Raw genomic sequence first — 25699 nt, 5'->3', positions numbered from 1 at the left:
GAGGAACAAAAAAGTTTACTCTCTGATTTCCCTGATACCATTATGCTAAAACATTTACTGGAGGCACAAAAGCTCAAGACAGAGCTCCAGAAAGTTGGGCTTGTGCCCTATCTTCAGATCTTCTTGCAGTTGTTTGAACAGGAGAATACAAACTGGGTTTCTCATCTTCCCCAGGCTGCCCAGACAAGCTAGCAGTGCCGGATAGTAGTATCAGTACTTTCAGCTGTTGGTGCCCTAGATGAGCTCATCCATCTGATGGTCAGCACACAGAAAAGTCTCCAGCTAAAGCAGATGCACTTGCTATGATATTCTGCAGGTTTAAAAATACATACATTTCACAGACCAAATCAAGACAGCGAATTAAAAATCTCAAACTAAAATAAAACCCAGAAAGCTGATGGCTATTTTTAAAATGAATAAAGCAATGCTATAATGAATTCTGATACCTACTTCCAATCGTTATGGTATATTTTCAGTATGTGTTTTTATATACAATAAACTCAATTGTCAGAAGTAAAAATAATAAAATTAGCAATGAACCTTCTGACTTCATAAATATCAAAAAAAAGATCCTTCAAAATGTATCCTTTTTTGGAATGATGATTTTCTCATGTGTGATCAATATTTTTATGAAGCAGTGTTTCTGGTTAAAAAGTCTTAGTTCCGTAAAAAAAACATTTTAAAACATTCCAGTGAGTGCATGCTAATCTTTTCTTGCTTGTATCAAGTTTTTAAAAGCAGTCACCTTGCAAAAATGCCATAAACTGTTTACAAAGAACCATAGTTTCCTAGGTGCTATACAAATGGAAAAATTGTGAAAACAAATGATAACTTCTATCCAAAAACTTCTTTCAGGCAGCTAACCTGACGTATAATTAAACATACAATGCTTTCAATATAATTGAAACTCAGATTTTATTTTTTTCACTCAAAAGGAAGAATCTAACAGACATCTAACTCACAGTGCTGACTACTGAGAGAAAGAATAGAGCATCCCTGGGTCACAGTGGTATCCTTTTTCATAGACTGTAGTAGGGGACTATTTTGTTGTATTAAATGAAATCCCTACCTAAATCAGGCCTTGTCCAGAGTAAAGAGGGAATTGTTAACTTTTTCTTCAGATGCCTTATGCCAAACCAAAGGATCAACTTTAACAGGTTATTTTAGATCTACTGAAGTCATCAATAAATTGAGGATGTTGATTGGTTTTCTATGAGTGTGAGCATTCTCAGCACAGAGGAGGCCAAATAGAAGGGTAGAATAGCAGAGAAAGAAATTAAAGCTGTCCGTACTAACACCTGAACTAATTTATGAGTTGTGAAGAACAGCTTCTGTTTTCCATCCTTCCTTCTTGATCAGGAGTTTCTTTCCTTTAGTATAGCCATCGTGTTGACTATGCCTGAATGATCTTCAAGCTGTTGCTTCTGTCAAGTCATGCTTGGAAGCTAATCTCAAGCTCTCTGAAGTAAAATGAATCTTAGCTCTTAAGAAGCTGTGAGCCTTGCAGCCACGGTGGCTATGTTGCTGTGATTTCTATGCAGTCATTAATTCGGCTAATAGCTAAACATGAGGTGAGGGTGAACACTGGTGGCTCTGAGGGCACTCGCACCATCCTTCCATCCCAGGGCTGTGAGCTGCACTGCAAATGCTGTGAAGTGCTAGCATAGGACCTTACAGACGGGGCATCTGTGGGGCACTGCAACTCCAGCCTGTCAGGAAACCTCATCTGGCTTCGATTTGTGAAAGACCACACACACTGCAGTGCTGTGCCACCTGTTACACATTTCTTGCCAGTCACCGCTTTGCTTTGCTGGTTCTGGTGTAGAAGGTGATCTTGAAAACCTTCCTATTTTGATAACACCAACACAGTAAGACATATGCTTCTCCTTATAAGCATACAGAGGCTGTGTTGCAAGAGGAACACATGCCACTCAACCAGCAAAAGCCAGTGTTGATAAAAGTCCAGTTTCCTTAGCAAGGTAGAAGGTTCCCAGCAGGCTGGTGCAACCCCATGGATCAACACTGTTCTGGGAGGTTATTTTTATTCTGGAATAAGAGACCCATGTTGCAGCACCTGCTGCTTTGTTCTCCTTGCTACTGCTCCCCTCCACCAGGGTAAGCAAAGTTCTGGAGCCATCTCTAGCAGAGCAGAGGTCCTGGCAATGGCCAATGTATCGAAGAAACCCAACTCCTCCCACCTCCCAAAAAAAACCCCACAAAACAAAACAAAAGAAAAAAAACAACCCAAATTGGGACTGTATTTTGAATAGTAAAGAGATCATGCCTTCTGTTCATGCACAGGAATGATGGTTTGCAACTCCTTCATCTAAGAATGCAGTCAGCGGTGAGCTCTGTAACACAGAGCAAAATGTTGCTGGGGATTCTCCCGTGGATGTTCTCAGATATCCCACATGTTCCAAAAAGTGGCATAATTTGGGATCTTTCAGGTATTCTGAAAGTTTTTTCAGGCTGGGAATATATGTGACAGCAGCCAGGGACTGGGATTGCCACCAGCAGTCAATAGGCACTTCAAGCATTTCCTAAATTCATAGACAATGTGAAGAGTAAATGTGGCAAGCAAGTACAGAAGGTTCACTGTGAAAACAGCCCTAATAACCCAGAAGCGGACTATTAATTAATTACCCCAATTACCCCAAGGCTATCTTATTCCATTCAAATAAAACATCAGAGCAGCAATATGTGCCACTTGGTGAAGACAGAGTTAAACCTCTGGCCCAGGACAGGGAAGAGGACTCAGAATAGGTTACTTGGGCTGGTTCAGGGTTCAGAAATGCCATCACAGGGACATAAGGTGCAGCTGTACAAGAACTACCATCCACAGGTGAGATTCTCAAAGGAGTAATCACCTGAGAGAGGCAGATCTCATGGAAATCAATAGTGGATTATCATGGGGGCCAGATTAACCAGAAGCATTCATTGCCCCTTTTGAAAAGTGTAAAATTGGCTGTTGTCCAAAGCAGTACAGTTCAAATATATACGTCAGGACAGACCAGGAGCTGCGGTGGCACAAAAGGATCAGGGTTTCTGAATCTAAGAATGTCCAACCCTGCTTTATATTTTCTTTATATCTTCTCACTGAAGAATTTTGCCTTTTATGACCCTGATTATTTAGATACATAACAAAGTAAACCAAATATGCAAGCTGAAGTGATGTTTATTTTGTTTTTCAATCCTCTTATTCCTCCCTAGCTAAACACTTTAACTTTCTAAAGCCTAAGAGGAAAGAAATCCACAAGCCCAGTAATGCATTATTACCTGACTTTCCAACTCAAGAGCAAGCCCTTCGCCAATCATTTGGTCTTTATTTTAAAGCTATTTTGTGAAGTAGGATCATAGGCAGAAAATTGAAAAGCAGATTCTTAAATCAGAAAAAATGCATGCTGGACATAGAATTCTATTGTTTATCTCTGGAATCAGTAATGCATGTTTTATGAGTTCTTTGGGAAAAAATTGTGCATTGTTGTGTTTATTCATGATAAGTGGATGATGCTTTTATGGCTCCGCTGCAAAACAAACGAAGCTCCTTGGTGACTCACAGTTCTTGTTGTGGGCTCTTGTGCACCATCCTAAATTCCTCAGCACTCCTTGTCTTCTCTTTCACCAGCCAAACCAAAGGAGCTTTGTGGCACTGAAAACATTGCTGCCCAAGCCCAGACATGACAAGTCCTCTCTAAGCTAGCTGCCATAATTGCCTACAGTGCCAGCTTAGGTCAGTTAAGCTTTATATTTGCATTGGACCCCTTGCTATTCAGCACCTTCTTCTCCTTGACTTATGTTCAATAACACCATGCTGATCTTTAGGCATCTATAGGCCACACAGTTGACAAAAACGTAATTTTAACAGTGCATATTCACTTGTGCAATCTGGAGAAACCCATCTTACATACCCACAGGAAAGCCCCAGAGACACTCTATGCCTTATTGCTCCCTGTGGCCATGGCCGCTCTCAGGCAAAGAAAATGTCCCAGATCACCTCAGCTGCTGTGGAGAAAGGTAAGATCTGTAGGAAAGCAACATCTGGGTTTGGGATAAGGGATGAAAGGACACCAGGAGCTTAGGAGAGTCTTCCCAACTTCAGACCACAGCTGATGTATACTATCAGTCACCTCCACTTTCTAAGATCTTGTTTTAGAGACACAAATTTCCTCCTCGCTTTCCTGTAACTGCTCTCCCACCTCAGCCCACCCTCCCACCCCCAAGACATGTCCTGCCTGGAAAGCAGGAGGTTGGGGTGCAGCCTTCAATTGTGATCATTTCTCTCTTTTTCATCTGACACAGCTGTAGTGAGTTTAAAATAAAACAAACAAACAAAGAAGTATTTTTACTTTAAAGAATAACAGAATATTTCAAAACAAAATATCTTTTTTCTTTTTTTTCAGAAGAAGGAATGAAAAGAGGCTGAAATCTTTTGGCTAGTTTAGTATATTAATTAAAAAACATGAAATAATGGAGATTTTTTTACGTGCTTAGAAAGGAAGAGTCACAAATATCTAACCACGGAACAGGCTGCCATGAAATGAAATCAGCTCATCTCTATTAATTAGCAAAGCTTGTTGGGTTGAAGCTAAAGGCTGAGGTAATGCACAACTCCCTCTTTTTTTCCTTTGTGAAAATTCTTCACAAAGTAGTGCATGTTTTACAGGAATATTAACAGGCTTCCTCAAAGAAGAGAAAATCGATGTCCAGATTTAGACCAGATTTCCAAGAAATATGGATTTGAAATGTCTCAGACTCTTCTCAAAACCAAAAACAACCTTCCCAGAGCACTTCCTACAAACTTGACAGAGGGCTGATATTCAGATTTTCACCTAGATTAGATAAATTAAATATATATTGTATGTATGTAATGCACGTAAGTAAAAAAAGAGACATTTCATTACATATGTAAAGTGTTATCACCATCAGAAGTTCAGATATGTTTACAGTAACAATCACTTTTGCTTAGCTTGAAGAAGTCTCCTTCGTTTCCTCCAGCGATGAGCTAGTTTGCTTTTTGCCTGAATGAAACAGAGGCATCTCATTGAGAGCCTGATTCTTGCACAGTGTCAGAGAAAGGATCCAACCCTTAGGCAACTCTGCCAGGCCAAGACATTGCTTCTGCTGAATATAAGTGTGTTTCATTTGACATGAACTGTTGGTCATGGGCTTACTTCACATATTCCATACTTACTCCAAGTGTCTGTTTTGACACCTCAAATTATCAGAAATTGTCCCTTCCTTGCTTTAGAAAAGCCAAGATCTTGAGCTGATGGTCAAGCAACACTACCTTCTGGACAGACAACAGACAGAACTACTAGCACAGTCCTTAACTTGACAATTAGCAAAGTGAAGTCTACCTGTAAATGAAGAGCTCTTGAAGACTGATCAGGCCACTCAAACAACGGTACCTTTCTCTTCCTCCACAAAAGTTACATTTCCTATCAACAATTAACAATGGCATTACAAGTTCATGTGCTAGAGAGCAATAGGTGTAGTTCACTAGTGCTTGCCTTTTGGGAGAGGCTGATCACAGTGGTAAACAACTCTGAGCTGAAAGAATGTTTAGAAGGCAATGATTTTATTCTTAGCTTGTTAGGATGAAGGAACAGCATTCATACATTTATCTTCTTCTCTAAGTAGTTTGCGTCCCATATGTGTCATAATAAATGTGAGAAATGAGCTTGTGCTGAAGGATAACAATCGTGCTCTTGCCTAGAACAAATATTTCTTCTTTGTTCCTCTCCATCACACTCCCAGCAATATCTGCCTTAAGCCTGCAAACTCTTAATTTATCTTTTTTTTTGTTTGTTTTACAGAGGGAATCTTCTGTATAGATTGTGTGTGTAACACCCTGGTGCAGTGACTCTGCAGTGGAACAGACCAGAGGGAACTCTGACATTTCCCAGAACCAAAGCTATTTCTCATCCACTCCAGTTACTGCAGTGGAGTGGTCATACTTAAGGACCTGAAATACTGCATTTCTGTCATCACCACAGACACGAGAGCAAGATCCAGTTGGAGCAAACTGGGATTCTGGACAATAAGAATTCTCATCTTCCCAACATTTACCCAGGCTGTAATACAGACACATTAAACTGTTGACTACAGATACCTGCCTCTCAGGGTGATAAAGGGTAGGAGTGCCTTTACTGAGTACTCTAGCCAACATGAAAACATCAGTCCAGCTCTACCTATTCCCTCTGACTTTGGAATTTGTTGGTTTTGATGACTTATTGGGATTTGGGGTGTGCATAATGGCCCTACCCAGCCATGTTTACCACTTTTTCTCTCACAGCTTAGCACTAGGGGGCACTGAGGATGGCTGGAAGCAGCGTTTTGGCCATAAGTGCAGAGTGGCCATAAGTGAAAGAGGCTCAATACACGATGCTGAGGTCAGAGCAAGGCATGCTTCTCAGGGTGAACTGCCCCATTGTCAAAACAAGTGTGTGGGGGCTGATCACTACTAATGGAAATCAGTTTCTTTACATTCTTAAATGTTCAATACCTTTTTTTTCACAAACTGTTTCAGCCTAGGAGAGTGCAGCTACCCCTGAGGATACACCCCAGTTTTGGTGGAAGCAGATGGTGCCACTGCTTGCAAGTGATGGATGTAAAAAACAATTTGAAAGAAATCAAAGAAGTAAAAGATGAATTACACACATACAAGCACACGGTGCAGATCTGTTAGCACTGAGCATATCTGCACTCGTTAAATAGAAGCGGGTGATGAAGGTCAGATGCTCAACGCTGGCCAGTCTCCAGATTCATTCACAACCAATTTCAGTTGAATGCACCCATATTAATTCCTATGTGTGAATGTCAAAGGTATGGATGAATCCAGTGGGGCTGCTTCTAGAGATGGCTGAAATAACTCTATACCTGCACCTCAGCCTACACAAGTCTTTTTAACCAGCTCTGATTTGTTTCCTAAGCAATAATACAGGTACTACACTTCTGAAGCTCTACAATTTGCAGGTTAGCTATTTCTATCACATCTATCACAATCAAATAATCACAGTCTGATGATTTCCACAGAAATTTAAATATCTAACTCAGTTATGGCATTAGCTGATTACAAAGTACCTTGCTTTTGTATTTAAAAACTATTGGCCAAAATAACTTTTTGTTTGCACACTGATTAACATTCAGGTGGTTAAACTGCTTTCTATCCACTGTCGTGTCTGCTGTCAGCTGCTCCTTCATGAAACTTAAAGGCCAGGCCACAGATCTGCATCTGCAGCAAACACCTTTTTTAAACTCTGATGCTAATTTTGGGCTAATTTTATTTCTCTGCAGGACAGAGAGAGCCCTGCTCTCCAGACACCCAAGGATGACTGAATTAACAGGTGCTCTATGTATCCCAACCACTGCAAACTTTCATAGTGCCCTGGCTTTGCATAGTTCTGCTATCACCACAGTGGAAACAATTCTTCTTCTGGCACACTATTGTGACGGCCACGCCAGCCTGAGAGTGCATGCTAAAACCAGGAGAAATCCCCCAAATAATATATAGACCCGAATATCTATTCAACAGGCTGCAAACCTGCTATGGCTAAGTTACAGTGAATAAAACAAAACAGAACCACTCAGAGATCTGGAAGTTCCTCTACTCCCACCACCAAATTGTCCTCTATGCAGACAAACCATGCAGTGTTTTCAGGGTCAGCTTTGGACGTGCACATGGGAAAGATGGATACGGTTATCCTTATTTTCCACCGCAACAGCTGCTAGATGAATGAAAGAAGCAAAGCCTGAGAAAATGAAAAAGGAAAACATTTCCCAAATTGTAAGCTGAAAGATCAGAAGAGATTAAAACCATGCCCTGAGAGGCCGCTGTGTATAAACACATCAGAGTTCTGCTTAGAGGCTTGAAAGGCTCAAACTTCAAAACTGTGAATGATGACTACTTTGCTTCTGTTGTAACCACACCGCTGACGTTTTACTTAGAACTACACGCCTAGGCTCCATTTACTTACTCAAAAATCTTATCCCTCACTGCCATCTAGTGTTAGCGGTACAGATTGTCAGCAATTTTAAACGATTCTCTGGCTCCACATTCAGAACCTGGTCAAGAGGAGGACTTAAGGAAGGGAGCTGTGAGGCACACAGTTGTCCATTTCTGAACACAGTCCTACAGCAAAGACTATTTCCATGCCCCATCTCACTGTCTGAAAGCAGCAGCCAAGTATTCAACCTCTGCCTAAGGTTAGTTAAGATTAATGTTATCGAGTAGCACTTACATACCAGAGAAGGAGACTCCACCACCTCTCTGGGCAGCCTGTGCCAGTGCTCTGTCAGTGCAGTGTGAAGAATCAGCAGCACATCTTTCTGTCATGCTTGAGGACTGGTCAAGTTTTGTACAGTATGAATCGATTTCTGGTAGCTACCTAGCTTTAAAATAAACTAGAATCATAACCGTTTCATTACATGAAGAAATATTGTATATTAAACTGTTAAAGAAGCTGTCCGAATTCAAAAGCAAACCACAGAACACTGCAACGACATACAGACATAACTAGTTTATTAGCACTGCTTTTGAAACAGATGCACTCAGATACTTGGACACAGCTTAATTCACATTTATTTCCACATTTGGTCTATTACTGTATATTACATAATGCACTGAATATCCAGCAAACCAAACAACAAAACCAGAGTGCAGATTAAAGAAACAAGGTCAGTTTTTATGATATCAGGAAGGCCAAAGTCACACCAGCAGCGTAAGGACAGTAAGTGGTAAGTTACTAATATTCAGCACGTCATTCTACCACTGCTATCTGCATGCAAGTTCAGATGATCCCTCTGAGAACTGCATATAGCTATCCAGAAAAGAAAACGATTTTTATTCTACACTGGATTTTTGAAATCTTACTTATTTTGTTATCGTTCAGGTCTGGTCCTGCAGCCCTTAATCAGCAAAGCTTCTGAAGGACCAGTCAAGTTAGTCATTTGCTCCTACTGTAGTCTACATAAAGCCCACTGGCTCTCTCAAAACATCTGATGAATTGCAGTTTGAACTTCTTAAGATTCTAAAAAATAATTCTAACAATTAAAAAAACCCCCACATAATTAATCATATAACTAAGAACATTATGGCCAAGTCCAGGAACTGATCTAGACAGAAGCCTCAGGAACTGTTAAGGACAGCAAGGTTGGCATCTGGTGAATTAGGCACTTTCCTGATTGGTCAGCCTCTTTTAGGATCACAGTTTTAGATGTAGACCTCATAAATCTCTTTAAATACTGCTTTGAGTACCTACATCCTTTTTTGGATCTGGCCTTGTTTTCATACTTGAATAAATAACCTATCACATTGATATTATGCACAGGAATTAACAGAATTGACCCTAAAGAAAAACAAAATGTTAATATAACACGATATCACACAGAAGTCTACAAGAAGCTGCTGTTCTTTTCTGTGCTGGGGTTAGGCACATTTGATTTAACAGCTTTTAACACTGTATCCCATTTACTATTCCTATGTTCTAACTGCCTTTTCCTAAACTTGTGCTGAAACAAATCATTGCTGTCTTCGTCCTCAGCCTCTGACACTATCTCCATTTTTTGTATGATCAGTTTAATGAGGTCATGTTGCTTTTCCAACAGGGTTGATATATCTTTGAGCCTAAAAGAAAAAAAGAAACAGAATGTGAAAGGAACGCATAGAGAAAGCTTGTTCATTCAGTTTCAAAGGACAGAAATTTGAAGTCCTCTACTTCACACCTCTCCTAACAAAGTATTTCCTTTGGAGAACATTTAATTTTTCAAGCTATGCTACTTCTGCAGATTTTAAGAAAAAAGATTAAAGAGCAAATTTCTGGTTTCTTGAGAAAAAATGCCTTATCCTGTATTTAATGCAAGTGCAGCCTCACTCTCAAATAAAGTAAAATTCTAAACATTTCCATTCATACTTTTGACTTCAGTTGTCTGGCAAGGAATAAGGACCAGACTTGCAACAGCTATTTAGCATTCACAGGCATCTGGTGAACTTCACAACTACTTTAACAGAACATGGGACTAACTTACTTAGAATCAGATAATGGCTTATGTTGGAAGGGACCTTAAAGAGCATCGAGCTTCAACCCCCAGCTGTGAGCAGGCCTGCCACCAACTAGGTCAGACTGCCCCATCCAACACTGCCTTAGTGCTACCCAAAGAACTGCTAGCCAAAGCACAAAGAGCATCCATTAGCAGGCATACAGAACACATCACCTGTTATCTTTTAAGGAAAAAATGGGAGAAATAGTAAATGTGTCTAGAAACTGACTTCATGAAATTACAAAGCAGGCTTTTTTGTAAATCTACTTTTCAGAATGTCTGGACTTACAAAACTGCAGCACAAAAACAGAAATGAAGTGACTGAAGAGGCTGTCTATGAAAAACAGCTGGGGATTTCTTTAGGTACTGCTCTTTCTATGTGGTTATCAAACAAGTACCATAAGAATTAAAACAGTGCAGCAATTGACCAGCATTAACTGAAACAGAACAAATGAAAGTAAAAAGTGTGTATACACTCAGTGCTGACTGCCTCTAGCTTCAGCAGGAACTGAGTGCTGTTTTGAATGCTGACAATAAAAACACTGTTAACATAGTAAAACACTCTTCAGAGAAGAAAATACAACTTTCTGTAGTGAAATAGCCACAAGTTATTCCATTCAAAAATGTCTAATTATATATATATAATTTTATTATTTATTTTGTGGGGGAGTGATAAAGGAGTGGGGGAGGGAATCGATTTTCCTAGCCATACATTCACAGCAGACTTTTCTGAAAGTGCTCCTATGGGTACATTGGTAAAACAAGTAAGAAAAGTACAGTACAGAGGATTTCTTCCCAGCCTCTGAGAAACAGATGATCTGTTTGAAGGAGAATCAGGACAGCAATCCATTTTTTTTAGGGAAACAATCTGAAGCAGATTTGCCATCTGACCACTGCAAAGTCAGTTACTGGTTGTGTGTTTCTGCAAACCAATTGGAATTACACCACTCGTGAGTTTAAAATAACTCTGGAAAATGTCCATACCCAAATCTCTAATTTGGAAACAAAAGTGCCTTTTCCTTATCAACACAGTTCACTGCAAAGGGAAAACAAGTCTGTCCTCTTTCTCTGCCATGGGATAAGCTTATTTAACACAGAAATCTTCTTGATAGTAAATATATTACAGAATACAAAATAAATTACCACAGTAGTGGAGTTTATTTAAGGACAACAGATACATTAAATTTTACTTGATGGGTTAAGTACTGAGTTTTAGAATGCTATTTTAAAACAGTATAATACTGAGCTCTACTTACTGCTACAGTAATAAGACAATGTATACCTGTATTTCTGCTTCAGAACTTCGAGTTCTAATGTTGTATCAGTACTCTGTGCATCTGTGGTAGAGTCCTCACAGCCAAAGCAATACTGAAACACACTCTAAATAAAACATGATACCAAAATGAAATAAAGTTTTGCAATCTGAAAACAGATAAATAATCCTAAGTGGGTAAATAGTAACAGCCTCAACACGTTTTTAATGCTAAAAGTAGGTTCAGATATAAAGTTAGAGTATTAAACATTTCTATTGCCGAATATGCTTAATCAGAAAATTCAGTCAAGCAACAGCAGATGAAATTAAAAGCAGACAAATAGATTAAAAGAAAACAAAAGAGAGTAATTACATTTTCAATCTGAATAACTTTCGTAGCTTTTCTTGCCTAATAACATCACCTATCACTGAGCATTCAAAGCACTAATTATAACTGAATAAATTATGCTGCAAACTGATTTTTAAGATCAGATAGTCATGCTATCACTGATATCAATTAACAATCGAGTCTTATTAATGCAATATTGCTAGCAATCTGTGTACAAACTAAGTCCACTATACCACATTTTAATATGAAATCTGTAGTCAAATATTCACCAGCTTACCATAAATCCACAGTATCTTGGTCTGTTAGGATAGACTGTGATTGATTCCTGGTCCACTCGACTCAGAAACCAAAATGGCAGCTTCTTCTCTAAGTTTGTGTGAAGATTAACCTAAACATTATTTTGCATTTAGAATAAGATATATTCTCTTAAGATAGAGACACATTATAACATGAAAATAACCATTATGTCAGTATATTCAAATCACTAGACATGAAGTCTCAGAGGATATGTACACAGCACGCTGTGGTATAATATTTAATCCACACAGGCTAGACACTAGATACCATGTAGTCATAGTAGTATAAAGTTTTCAGTAGAGTTGATTATTTCACACAGCTATGCACTCTTAAAACTAAAATAGTTTTAAATCTGAGTTAATTCTCATGTAATGACTGGAACATTTCATTACTCTGTGGGCTGCAGTATAGAATTACAGAGCAGAAATGTTAAAAGCCCAAACACTTTTCATAGCCAAAGATTTTGAGACTGAAACCATGACAAGACTAAATAATAATGACAGTGATCTTTCCTTTTAACTGTGCTATATCCTTTTCCCAGGTTATGACAGAGCAAGTACAGATTATGATGCCAAAGGAATGACTGTAAGGAAAATATTCCTGTGAGTAGTTCAAGTATGTTATTAGCTCTCAGGAGAAGCTAACTTTCCATTTATTCTAACATTGCTACGGAAATACTAAGCACATTATTAAAAATGCACACTATTAAAAATGCTACAGAAATACTGAATGTATATATTTATATATAAAAAAAAGAGATCCAGTATAAACCTTCTGCAGACTGCTATAGTCAAACACACAGAGGGTCACATGCTTAATAGAGATCTGAAATTGCAAGACACCATCTTCCCTGTTGGCAACAAAACACATCAGCAGGTGAAAAACATTAACTGTTACAAGAACTGCCCTTCTACTTCACTCATTTATATTCATACCAAAGTAGGAATAGGACCCTAAAAGTGTGTCCTTCAACTGTGCTTTAATTAAGCCATTAAAGAACACTATTCTAAGTTATGCAATTAGTAGAAATTATTTCTGAGCTGTTCTTGACTGTGAGTATTCTGCCTGTGCACACATCTCTCCTTTATGTGCTCGCTCTAGGTTTTCTCTAAAACACTCCAGAAAAAGCAGAGCCAACAGGGAACATGTGCAAAGCCACTGCTCCCTGCATGAATGGTCAGCTCTTCTCAAAATACAAACTTCAAGCAGAAGTACGCAGGGAGTTTCTAAGAATATCTTGTGAGAAATAATATTTATTCTTTATTTGACACGTGTATACTTTGTGTATTTCCACTCATGAAAATCAGGCTTGAAAGACAGTTTACAAGAACAGAAAGAAATTTTGAGAACTGTATGTTACTTAAAAATAAAGAGAACTCTACGTAGGTTACTAAATTCCTCTGGTTACCAATGCAAATTCTACTAATGTTTATACATAGTAAGGTATTTAAATATGTTTATAGATATTACTAAGTTCCTTAGTTATACCTGGCATTGCAGAGTTTCTTCTAGGTTTACAACCACAGACAACTGAAACTAAGAGTTAGGATAGGATACCCATATTCAAATTTGCTTTACAGAGATGCTAAGTTGTTACTTAGAGATGATGAAGTTAAATCAGCTAATTATCTGGATGATTTTCTGGCAGTTCCAATTCCTACAGTTTTTTTTTTTCCACAGTATGCTACTTACCTGCATTGCAATCCTTTTGAGAGCAGCATATTTTTGCACTTCAGCTATGTCCCCAACAGCCAAACCAATCTAAAAATACAACAAAGGATCAAAGATCCAGGAAACGTTTAATTTTTTAATTATTATTATTTTTTAATCTGATCTGTGTTTTCAGTTGCAATTGTTACATTTGAATACAAAATGACTCTAAAGTTCAACCTGCTTTACTTGAATCTGGAAACAGAACTCTTTTGTGCATATCTGAAAAACAGATATCAAGAAATGTAGTAAGTTTCTTCACTTCCAAATATCTGCATAGCAGTAATAAAGATATCTAAAAGATTTGTTAAGAATAAGAACCCTTCTTTTGTGATTCATGACTGGTTTTCTCTGTTAAGATTGGAATATATGTTGACTTCTGATTGAGTAACATGGTATCAGGAATCTAAAAACAAAAACAAAACAAAACCACAAACAGCCCTGTACTGAATTGTTTCATTGCTCAGCTCATGAGAAAACCTGATTTCCTAAAAACAGTAATTGCTGGCCAATGAAATATGGCTGAAGGTGATTTACATAGTTTTTGCCCTTTATCACTATGAACTGGTTTTCTGATTCATTTTGTTCAGGCATATCAAGTAGCTTACAGTCAGCTAGTGTTTTGTGTACAATGAAGATTTGAAATCTGGCTCTTTTATTTATTTATTTTTAATCATTGTTACTGTTAGTTTCTGATGAAAACAGATAAACTGATAAAACAGAATAAGGGATTAAACAGTGAAAGTAATTTCTAGTCTATGGGCCAGCTTTTTAGGAAAACACTTATTAAAATCATTCTTCCCCAGTTGTCTCAGTACAGACAACATAACAATGTACTGCAGCTCCCATATGAACACGTGTTTTCTTCCTGCTGAAAAAAAAAGAGGGATGGGTCTATGGGTCATGAAGTTGGAACAAATTTAGGGAACGTTAGTTCAGAGCACTAACTGCTAGCTCTTACATTTCTTCTAATGCCAGTGTAAAGTCAGAGTGCAGTGGAGACCAGAGAGACTATGCCTCAACAAAGAAGAAAAACAGTTTCTTTTGATACTTATGCACTCTTTGTATAAACAGAAGCTTTATTTTTTACTCCTTACAGAAAGGGATGGTCATGCTCCTGCCTATTCTGGAGGCAAAAAAGAGTAAGGAAGACCTTCTTGACCTCAGCAAATTTCACTGTTACATATACATATGTATATATGTATTTATGTGTGTGAACATATATATATGTGTGTGTGTGTAACAGTATATATATGTATATAAAGATATACAAGAAAACCCTGCAACAATTAAGGGAACTTTATCATATATTACTAAAAATATTTGTTTGTTATATTATGAATGATCATTACAAATCAGTACTAAAGTAATTCTGAATGTTAAAACTGTATACAAGTGTATGTATATATATGTATATACACACACACACACACGCTTAACCACTTCTGTATACCAAGAAGCAGTTCACTTACTAGCAAGTTCATAAGAAGAATTGGAATGAGCAAAGTAAATATAATCAGAACTGTGTAACTCAGGAATGGATATGGCAATTCACTGCTCAGTAATGGATCAAGGAACGCATCGTGATAGTTTATGTCGCCCAGCATCATTGCAAATGTCTTCATTACAGAAAGCAGCGGTGTGCTATATGTTTGCTGAAAAAGAAGAAAGAGAAATCAAGAAAAACCCTCAAAACTATGAAATTTGGAATAATTTTGAGATTCTTTATTCAAAGGTAACATCTAAAATGATAAAAAAGTAATGATAGTACTCAACTAACCTGTGAACCCAAAAGGACAAAGAAACTCAGACCAAAGGCCAATATCAGGAAAAAGAAAACAACAGCGATCCGAATCAAAGTCCTCAGAATTTCCCAGAACATCACAACGTAAATACCATAGTTCTCAAATCTAAGCAGTAAGTAAACCAAAAATAGAAGAAAAAATAAATACTGAAGTTAGAGCACAACTTTATGCCATTGTGTTTCCAACAGTTTGTTCTCTGGCAAGCTCATCCCATTCCTGGCTTACACATCAACCAAATCTCAGAACATGTGTTGTCAGAAAGCAGATTAAACTAGCTTATCCCCAAAACTTGAACGTGGGGATTTATGTCCTCTGCTAAACTCAGAGACCAGATGACTGATTTTTGCTAAAACCAATGAGAAAAATCTCTTTACAAGGTTTCTCCCATGAAATATTATGTGCACCTCTAAAAAGATAAGCTGGAAGTAAAGCAAATCTTATCTTAAAATAATCAAATAAATTTGTTTTTATTTGGTACATAGAATCATAGAATAGCTCAGGTTGGAAAAGACCTTCAAGATCATCAAGTACAACTGCAAACCTAATTCAAACAACCCAATGCTAAATCACATCCTATTCGAGACAACATAGCTAAGGTTGCTTTGAGAAGAGATGGCTTGACTCAGAAAAACTATGCATACAGTAACTGTAAAGTTCTACTGTTTAGAAACAGATTAACAACAGTCAGGGAAGGGTAACATTTAATTTATCATAAGAAAGAAGGTTGAACACTCAAGGAATTTGATTTTCACTCCTTCGTTTCAGTATCCATTTTGCCCTCAGAACACAGTAGAGGACAGAGGACAAGCGAATTCAGCCTTTTGCTAGTTACCTAAGCTCAGACACGTGACAATATTTGTCAACAGAGGCAATGTCATAAGGAGATAAAATCTTTATGACATTCCCTTTGCTGACCATCCTTATCCTTAAACATTTCAACTAGAGAAAAATGCTCTTGAAATTAACCAACAAATAAACAGAGTTTTTTGAGTTGGCATTGACTATTTCATCTACTGTTATTCTTTTATAGAGCATTATGATGTAGACAACTGGGGTGTGCCACTTAATCTCTAAAATGCTAAGAGAAATTTTCCTCACTGAATTTATACAAAAACGGTCCTGCTTTTGTGGCAGTATTTATTTGTGGAGGGGGAAGTCTATTTTTGTTCCTTTTTCTTTTTTTAAGTGAAATTCTAGACAATATAAAGAAACTATTTTTTTTTTTTACAAAAACATACACAATTAACATGTCAAAATAAATTTTGTTATTTCTTATGTTGCCGTCATCATACACTGTGACTCTACATGAAAAACGACAAAAACTTCTTTACAGTTCATTAAGTAAAAAATTATAAATTATATATTTCATTAGATCCCAACCTGGAAATTTGCATGGCTTAAATAAATAAACAAATAAACAAACTAATAATGGGCTCATCACACTTCATCATTTACAGCCTAGGGTGTGTAAAATATCTGGAAATATTGAAATTATTTATCACAGAGCATGTAAATAATTGTTACCGCTGAAGGTAAAGCAAGAAGTTCATCCAAGACAAGTATACAGCAATTGCTCCACATTCCCACTGCAAATGAGCTGGTGTATTAATAAATAAGGAAGACACAAAAATTATGCTTGTACTATAAATTGTCCAGTCCAGTAGATTGGAGTAATCCAACAAATATTTCAATTTCTAGAATTTAAGAGAGATAAATATATACAAGTCATTCATCATTAAGTGACTGAATTAAATAACATTATTTAAATGTTCTCACTTTTAATCTTATATATAGGAATAAATTATATTTCCCTTATAATTAAGTCAGAGAAGAGAAAAGCTAGATGAATTTTAACATATAAAGTGCCATGCACACTGTGATTAATATTGTTAATCTATTTCCTTAGATATTTACCTGCTGAATAAGCTGAAATATTTCTTTGCAAATTCCCAGTAAACTCATGATTAAAACTAAACACATACACACTCTTGTGAAGTATGAGTCCTGAAATAATTAAAAAAAAAAAAAAAGCACAAAGAAAATCAGAAATTATTAAAGGAGCAATGTTTATTTTAGCTCAACCTACTACACATATATTACCATGTTAAGATAGTATTAAGTTAATTTGAAGCCAGCTAAAAGTCTACAATTCTATTTTTACCAATGTTTATTGTGAAATTCATGTCAAGTATATTGTTTTTTAAATAATTCAAACCAAATACAAAAGTTAGAGCATTCCCATGCCAACAGCTGCCGTTCAGCTTCCTTGTTATTATTGTTTGACTTTGTGAACTGAATTGCCAAATTTACTTTAATGTACTTTCAGTACATTTCTCCTACATGAACATATAGATAAATTCTGCAGTCTGTAACTTAACTATCACATTGTAGCATAAGGAATGGCAACTGAAGTCCTTAGAAGGTGCACAAGTTGGAGTCCTGATGTTCTTATGCAGCTGTTCCCTTTGGTGTCTCTATTTCCAACCAATATAGGCAACAAACTTTATCGTAAGAGGCATTAGACTGGCATAAAAAACAACTGTGAATTTTGTTTTTAATAAATAAATTGTAAACCTAATTCTCCACGAGAGTTTTCTGCAATGCATATCTGCCCCATTATGGTGTACATCTTTAACCTGTGTTAAGAGTCATAGAATGGGCATAGGCTGGAAGGAACCTTAAAGATTACCTTGCTGTAGGCAGGGTTGCCACAAACTAAACAAGGCTGCCCAGGGACCCATCCAACCTGGCCTTGAAAACCTCCAGGGATGGGGTTTCCACAGCTTCTCTGGGCAGCCTGTGCCAGTGCCTTAGCACCTGTCCTCTTAATATCTAATTTAAATTCCCCCTTTTAATGTTTAAAAGCATTTCCCCTGGTACTATCATAATTATCTTGTAAAAAGTCAGTTTCTCTTCTGTTTTTGAGCACCCTTTAAGTACTGGCAGGATACAAGAAGATCTCTCCAAAAGGGAAAGTAATATATAACACAGGCAAATAAAGTTGTATTTGAATATGCAAAGACGACTTTATAGTTGACAACTCTTTCTATGTCAAACTTAAAATAAGCAATAAAATATATAAAAAGCTGAAAAATCCACTGTTAGCTATCTCTTTATAGTTGATCCTTTCCTTCAACGTTAAATTCACTTCAAGGAAGAAATGGAAATGGTCATCTACATGACACTAAGTTTTCAGAAAAGACATTACGAATAAGAAACCATAATTGAAATTTATCATCAGAAGTCATTCTAATAAAAATAGACACTTCAATTCTATTTAGAGTTGATAAATATAAACAGTTCAAAATAATCATAGATTCTTTTTATAACCACTCCTAACATATTGCATATAGTAAGACAACTCAGTACCTCATACTCTAATGGCCTTGCTTTATAGATATCTGTTCCATTCAAAGGTCTTCCTGGTCTTCCTGGCTGTATGTGGGTGACCAGAAGAGTCAGTGGTATCAGACCAAGAGAATAAATGCCTAAATTCATTAGATGTGCTCGAAAACCATAAGCCATCCTTGAAAGTAAAAAATGTCCCATGTTAAAACACTTGACAAATTTAGAAGAGTGTGCATTTAAAATTAATAGCCAATAATTTTTTTTATATAAGTATTTTTTCAAACATTATTTTGTGATCAATATATTCACTGAATGCTGTGTGAAGTGTAGCAGCCATTCTAAAATATTCTTTTTAAAATTAAATAGTTTTACAAAACAGAGGAAACAAAGACAGTGGCTGCTTCTTCTGTATATATCAAAGAATCACTACTAAATTCTAAGCTACATTTTACATAAATGTTAGCATATTCTAGACACATTTATGAGTATTGTATACAAAAGACACTGGTGTCATTAATGCCATATTAGTATGTGCATTTTACTAAACAACTGATACAATAATCTTCATCCTGATGTGTAATATTGTTTTTACGTACATTAGAATACACCTACCACTTCATAAGCAAATACTCTTTGCACACAGGATGACTAAGTAGCTCCATGCGATTGTGTCGTACCATGGCCTACAAAACAAGAAAGTTACAAGGATCAAATTTATCTCTTCTAGCTCTGTAATGTGCTTACAAAACAGGCTAGACAACCTTAACTTGAATATCAGTGTAATGAAAACTAGTGTCATAAGATATTGCAAAGTTCTGTATATTCTAAGCTATGGTTCTGTCTTATCTGCCTACTGAGGCTTTCACTTTCTCTCCTGCAGCTCTCTTAGTCTATTTCAAGCTTTAAAAACTAATGCTACAGAGACAGATGAATCTGGAAAACTGATTAAATTTTCACAACTATATAATTTGCTAACTAATTTGCTATATAATTTGTGAAATGGCCATGGTTTTCTAGCTACATTTAACTAGAAAGTAATTTCTTTATTATTAAAAAGTACACCAATGACAACTGTAAGCCCCCCAAACCAACCAATTAAGTCAGCAAGATCACTCTGTAATGTTTTCTGGAAGAAAAATGAATAAATAAATAAATAAACTGTCAATGTGCAAGAACAGTAAAATTTGTTCTAGGGACAGAAATTTTTCCACAATCTACACATGGAAACAGTCAACCTTGTCAGCTTTTCCTTTTATTCCAGTTCATGGTCCACCACAAGGATTGGAGAATGGGTTTACCTGATGTACTATGTGCCTGTTTCAGCACATTTTCTTGAAACATTTATAGTTTAAATAAACTAATTCTGAAAGAGTTGCTATATATTACATAGATTATATGAACCTTAGCCCATACTTCATCCGAAGACATTCAAATGTACAGAATTAGAGCCTTTGGAAAAGAGATGTTATGACAAGATATAACAAACAATTTTATCTCAAACAAGACAGCATGGAATTACATCACAGTAAAATGAAATACTTACATTTAAAATGGCGAGCGGTTCATAGAAAATATCATCAGCTTCCTTTAATTTCTTGTTAAGTGTAAGGGGACACTGAAGGTATCTGAAGTTGTATTCAATCTGAATGACAAAGATGAGAAAATAAGCTGAATTTTAAAAAGCTTACCCTTCAGAGAAAAAAAAAAAAAGGCATGTCATATGAAAGCATTTATAACATTAATGTTTACTAATTGTTGGTCAGTCTGCCTGTAAACATGACATTGAAATTAAATATTATATTTAATATTTTAATGGCAAATTCTTCTTAAAATACTATTGTTAAAACAAGTCATCCATATAACTCAAATTTACATTAATGATGACTTCAAAGAAAAGCTGGTATTTAAAAGATATACGGTATTAACAACATGATATAAATAAAATGTACACTAACAAGTTTTCTGCTAATGATGTACACACAATCCAGTGCAGGAATTCATTAGGTGATTTTCAGTATGTTTTAAAGACAGTGTAACTGTAGAACATTCGTGCCACCTCTTCTGTTTATTATTTTGGAGAAAAATTTACAAAATAAAATAAAACACTGAATTCTGAATTATTTAAAACAATTATGCTTCTTTTGTCAGGCATGCTTTTCATACTTATTATTCTCTGACACTGTTATTTTGACATATCCATGCCTACCTCCGATACCCAGCTTGACTGCAACAATTTACACAGCAAGGTTAAAGTTGGTAGATCTCTCAGGTTTGTTACACTTTCTAAAATGCTTAAGTATGAAGATCGCAGAAACAGATCCTCAAAGCCATTTGCAGCCCACAGAGTGGTCACTTGCATTTTCTGGGAAGATCTGATTATTTATCTACAGACACGCCACGTCATTTAACACTTCAAACCAAGTTTACAAACATTAAAACGTACGTCACAATTTCTTCCCAATCTTTCAAGTTTAAACACCAATTTCTTCCAGTGTCAAACAGTAAATCACTGGCTTTGCAGGAAATAACAGACAAACAGATTGCTAGAATCTGATGAAGTGGCATTCAGATCTTCCAAGAACTGAGGTTTTGTGGGTTTTTTGTGACTATATTCTAAATGCACAAGTTCAAATGTAGATATTAATAAGTGACTCTTGAAATAGTCATGAATAACATTAAAGCAATTTCACTTTATACCAGGATGCTGGTGCAGCTGCAGAAAATACTGAAGAGATATTAAATTAACTCCAGTAGTAGCAGCTAAAAGTCAGGTTGATGGCTTCCTAACTTAACAATTAACCAGATAATGTAGTGTTGCTAATGCATTGCCAGGGACATTGTGAAATATTCTACCCCAAGACCATAAAATGTACCACCACATTAATACATTTTTTTGTCCACTTACATAGAAGTCTCGACTTGTCTTTTCCTCTGAAGACTCAATAATGCAGTTGTCCAAAACCAGCTTTGAAAAGTGAACAAAGGGAATATAGATAATATTCATCAACAACAACAAAAAGTTCATGCATGAAGAAAAAGGCACTCAAGCACGGCAGTCCTCCAACAGAAGTGATGATTCAGTCAGATTTTATGGTATATGTTATAGAATCATAGAATCACAAAGTTGGAAACGACCTATAAGATCATCTAGTCCAACCATCTTCTCATTACCACTGCTACCACAGGCTACTAAACCATATCTCGTAGCTCCTCATCCAGACACCTCTTGAACACTTCCAGGGACAGTGACTCCACGACTTCCCTGGGCAGGCCATTCCAGTGCCTGACCACTCTCTGAGAGAAAAACTTTTTCCTTGTGTCCAACCTAAACCTCCTCTGATACAACTTACCACCATTTCCCTGGGTCCTGTCCATTGCCTGGGAGAAGAGGCCGAACCCCTCTTCAACCCAACCTCCCTTCAGGAAGTGGTAGAGTGCAATAAGGTCTCCTCTGAGCCTCCTCTTCTCCAGACTAAACAATCCCAGCTCCCTCAGCTGCTCCTCATAAGACTTGTGCTCCAGACCCTTCACCAGTTTTGTTGCCCTTCTCTGAACACGCTCCAGGGCCTCAATGTCCTTCTTGTAGTGAGGGGCCCAAAACTGAACACAGTACTCGAGGTGCGGCCACACCAGAGCTGAGTACAGGGGGATGATCACCTCCCTGCTCCTGCTGGCTACACTATTTCTAATACAGGCCAGGATGCTGTTGGCCTTCTCGGTCACCTGAGCACACTGCCGGCTCATGTTAAGCCGAGCATCAACCAACACTCCGAGGTCTCTTTTTAATTCACAATCATCTACCCACTCATTCCCAAGCCTATAGCATTGCATGGGGTTACTGCAGCCAAAGTGCAGGACCCAACACTTGGCCTTATTGAACCTCATCCCATTGAGCTCAGCCCAGCTATTCAGCCTATCCAGATCCCTCTGTAGGGCCTCCTTACCCTCAGGCAGATCCACACCACCTCCCAACTTAGTGTCATCTGCAAACACTGCAAACTTATGCATAGACAAAACTCCAAAGTAATAATGAAATCACACAGTACACGAGGCTGTATGTTAGCTTACAAGTATAAAGTGGAAAGTGTTTTTTAATATATATCTAACAAGTAATTTTAATTAAACAAAACAAAACTTTTCTCTAGTTTGATTTAAGTTAACTCAGGTGAAATTACCTCAAATAGTTTTTAATCCAATTCTCCTCTAACTTTCATCTCTTTTATAATCCTTTTAAATATCTATGCTATATGTAATAAACAGGGAGGGTGCTTTAATCACTCCATTGACCTCAGGAAGCTAAGACCTTGTATTATTTATAAAGAAATTCAAGAGACTAGGTAGGTCTGAAACTATCAATAAAACATAACTAAAGCAACTTATGAGTTTATATTGTTTTTATTTTATAACAATCCATGCTACTGAGGACAGCATTAAAAAAAAAAAACAACAAAACAGTGGTAAATGATCCATTGTAACTAAGTTTGAGCTTTGTTATGCACCTGTGTCTTTAAAATGATCTTACTTTAAATGAATCAGGAAGATACTCAACCATTTCCAGCAAAGGACATTTATTGGCACTAGAATAGTGAGAGAACGTCAGAACAGCTTCTTCCCATCTGCAAAAGAAAGTTGAAATAATTGAAGAGGAATCAGTTGCTTCTTTTTGAAATTGATCTTATTTGGGGTTGAGTATTATTATACATATCTTGCAAATCACAATATGCCATCAAGTGGAAAATCAGCTACAACTGAGTAACACATTGGATGCTTCTTTGAGAATGATTCATATTTAATTCTGTTATCAATTAAACAAAAATCTGTCAACTATGCTTAGGCCTGCTCAAGAATAGGTGTCCTTTGTACTCCACAGGGAACTTCAAGTAAAGCTGGAGTCTTGGGTTGCAAGATGAGATGAATACTAATAAATATTGTAAAATACTGACAGCGTTCCTTCAGTTCTTACCAAAAGATGTGATCATCAATCAACAGGGCAATGTTTTTGTTCCCAAAATAGAGTTTGGTTATATTATAATATAAAATATTCTAAACTGTAGTTGAACCACCACATTTTAAAATATTTGAAACATGTTTGAAACAACAATTTTGAATTAATTCTCTTGAATGTTACTGAGCTTATGTTTTGATTAAAAGTCTGTAGGTATTGAAACATTATTTGAAAAGGCAAACTTGTACATGTGTGAAGAGGAAAAACATGGGAAGGATTACTTAATTCACATGGTGTCTACACACGCTTTTTTGTTTCGTTGTTTTCCTTTCCCCAGAATCTGAATACACAATCTAATATGAAAAAGAACGTGTCAAATAACAAGATTTATTGACTCTCACTCAAGCATAAGGCAATGTCTGAAATTTCAAAATAAGAACTTATTAAACAGCAGATTTTCAAGACTTAATCTTGCTTAGAACAAAACAAAACCAAAAACAATAAAAAAGGAAAAATACATTTAAAAATCATTTTCTATGCATCTTACCTTTTGTGCAAAATGACAGCTGACACTACATCTTTCCTCCTGTTGTGTATTGCTTCATGGAAAAAAGAAGCTCCTGCTTTGTTCAACAGAATTTTTGCACCATAATCAAGAAGTAACCTTACTGCTTTTGCATGTCCTTCTTTTGCAGCTAGGTGCAAAGCTGTGTTCTGTGCAGAAAAGTAGGAGAGCAATGAACAAGTGAGGCTCATCTTAAAAAAATGTACAAATTTCAGTCCTTTTTCCACACTGAATAGCCACATGATACTGTCAGTTACAAGTCTTGAATGTGTTTAATGACAAAATTAAACAGTAGAATGTTGTCACAGAGATTCGGATACAGACAAGATCTTTATTCTGGGTTTACAGTCACAATAGCATTACATTAAAATAGGAAACTCTGCAGTAGGTAAGAAAGGCTAATTCAGTGATGCCTTTAATTTTTGAGCTGACAAACAGTGAGTAACAGATAGGTAAAAATGATGCTATCTGTTCAAGATGATTGTGCATAGCAGGTAGCTTTCAAACAGTACATTAATGGGTTTGATTTGATGTTTGATTTCTTTTAATGTGAACGAGTTCTTTAGATTTAATTACCAATGTTTTTACTACATCATGAAAATACTGCTGCATTGTAAAGGGAGCAAGAGGGACAAGTTGAACATATTTGGTATTTTATGTATGCTACCAGTCTGTTTATACTTTTCTTTTTGCTGTTTCTCACATATAAGAACTAGATTATAATTTCATTAGTAATATGCTATTTTATGTGATAAACGGTGATGAAATACATACTGACTTTGTATAGAATGTTTGTAATAGTGTAATAAAATCTAATTGTAAGCCTAAAACACATGCTTTTGATTAGCAGGAGATGACCAACAAATAACATTTTATGAATACAAACCCCTTCTTCATCCACTCTGTCAGTACACTTCACATTAGTATCCAATATTATCTGCATTGTGCGAGTGTATCCTCCGAAGGCAGCATGATGCAGGGCTGTCCAGCCTTTATAGTCACTTACATATAGAAAATATAAAAGTAGCCATTATAAATGCAAGAGTCTCTTATACATTTCAAATAAATGTAATTGCCTTGTCCTTTGACTCACAACTGTTGTACAGATTTCCATGACTTCCATCAACTGCTACATGATTATCAGTGCATCAGTTTGCTGTAAAACATTCAAGTCAATAAAAGTATGCAGGTCTGACTCTCTCTTCTCTCTCTTTGTGTACATGTGCGCATTGTGACAATTGTTTGGGTTTTTTAAATTATTTTTTTCTTAGAATATGACCCAAACACAACATTCTGCTACTAAAACCTGGCAACATGACATAGATGAAGGCCATATTATGGAATTTTGCTTTTAAGGACAATGAATATACAAAATGTTGTAAGCACATAA

At 36.6% G+C, this 25699-nt stretch overlaps 1 protein-coding gene across 1 annotated transcript in view; it reads right to left on the bottom strand.

Moving 5' to 3' along the window:
* Positions 1-9057: 9057 nt before the first annotated feature.
* Positions 9058-25699, bottom strand: part of TRPA1 (transient receptor potential cation channel subfamily A member 1) — a 35305-nt gene continuing 18663 nt past the window's right edge. Inside the window, exons 13-27 of the mRNA XM_065752778.1 lie at positions 25196-25310; positions 24292-24458; positions 23322-23415; positions 21705-21764; positions 20343-20441; positions 19412-19482; positions 18821-18977; positions 17366-17455; positions 16976-17145; positions 15427-15556; positions 15119-15301; positions 13629-13697; positions 11917-12027; positions 11321-11418; positions 9058-9625 (exon numbers count right to left, since the gene is read on the bottom strand). Of these exons, the coding sequence (XP_065608850.1) occupies positions 9394-9625; positions 11321-11418; positions 11917-12027; positions 13629-13697; positions 15119-15301; positions 15427-15556; positions 16976-17145; positions 17366-17455; positions 18821-18977; positions 19412-19482; positions 20343-20441; positions 21705-21764; positions 23322-23415; positions 24292-24458; positions 25196-25310 (1846 nt within the window). The 3' untranslated portion in view covers positions 9058-9393. The remainder of the gene's footprint in view (positions 9626-11320; positions 11419-11916; positions 12028-13628; positions 13698-15118; positions 15302-15426; positions 15557-16975; positions 17146-17365; positions 17456-18820; positions 18978-19411; positions 19483-20342; positions 20442-21704; positions 21765-23321; positions 23416-24291; positions 24459-25195; positions 25311-25699) is intronic.

The sequence above is a fragment of the Cyrtonyx montezumae genome, unplaced genomic scaffold (genome assembly GCF_038088225.1).
Source record: "Cyrtonyx montezumae isolate F1298 unplaced genomic scaffold, pur_monq_1.0 scaffold_8, whole genome shotgun sequence".
Classification (NCBI taxonomy): Eukaryota; Metazoa; Chordata; class Aves; order Galliformes; family Odontophoridae; genus Cyrtonyx; species Cyrtonyx montezumae.
Note: the sequence above shows the minus strand (reverse complement) of the source record. Positions and strands in the feature narration are given on the sequence as shown.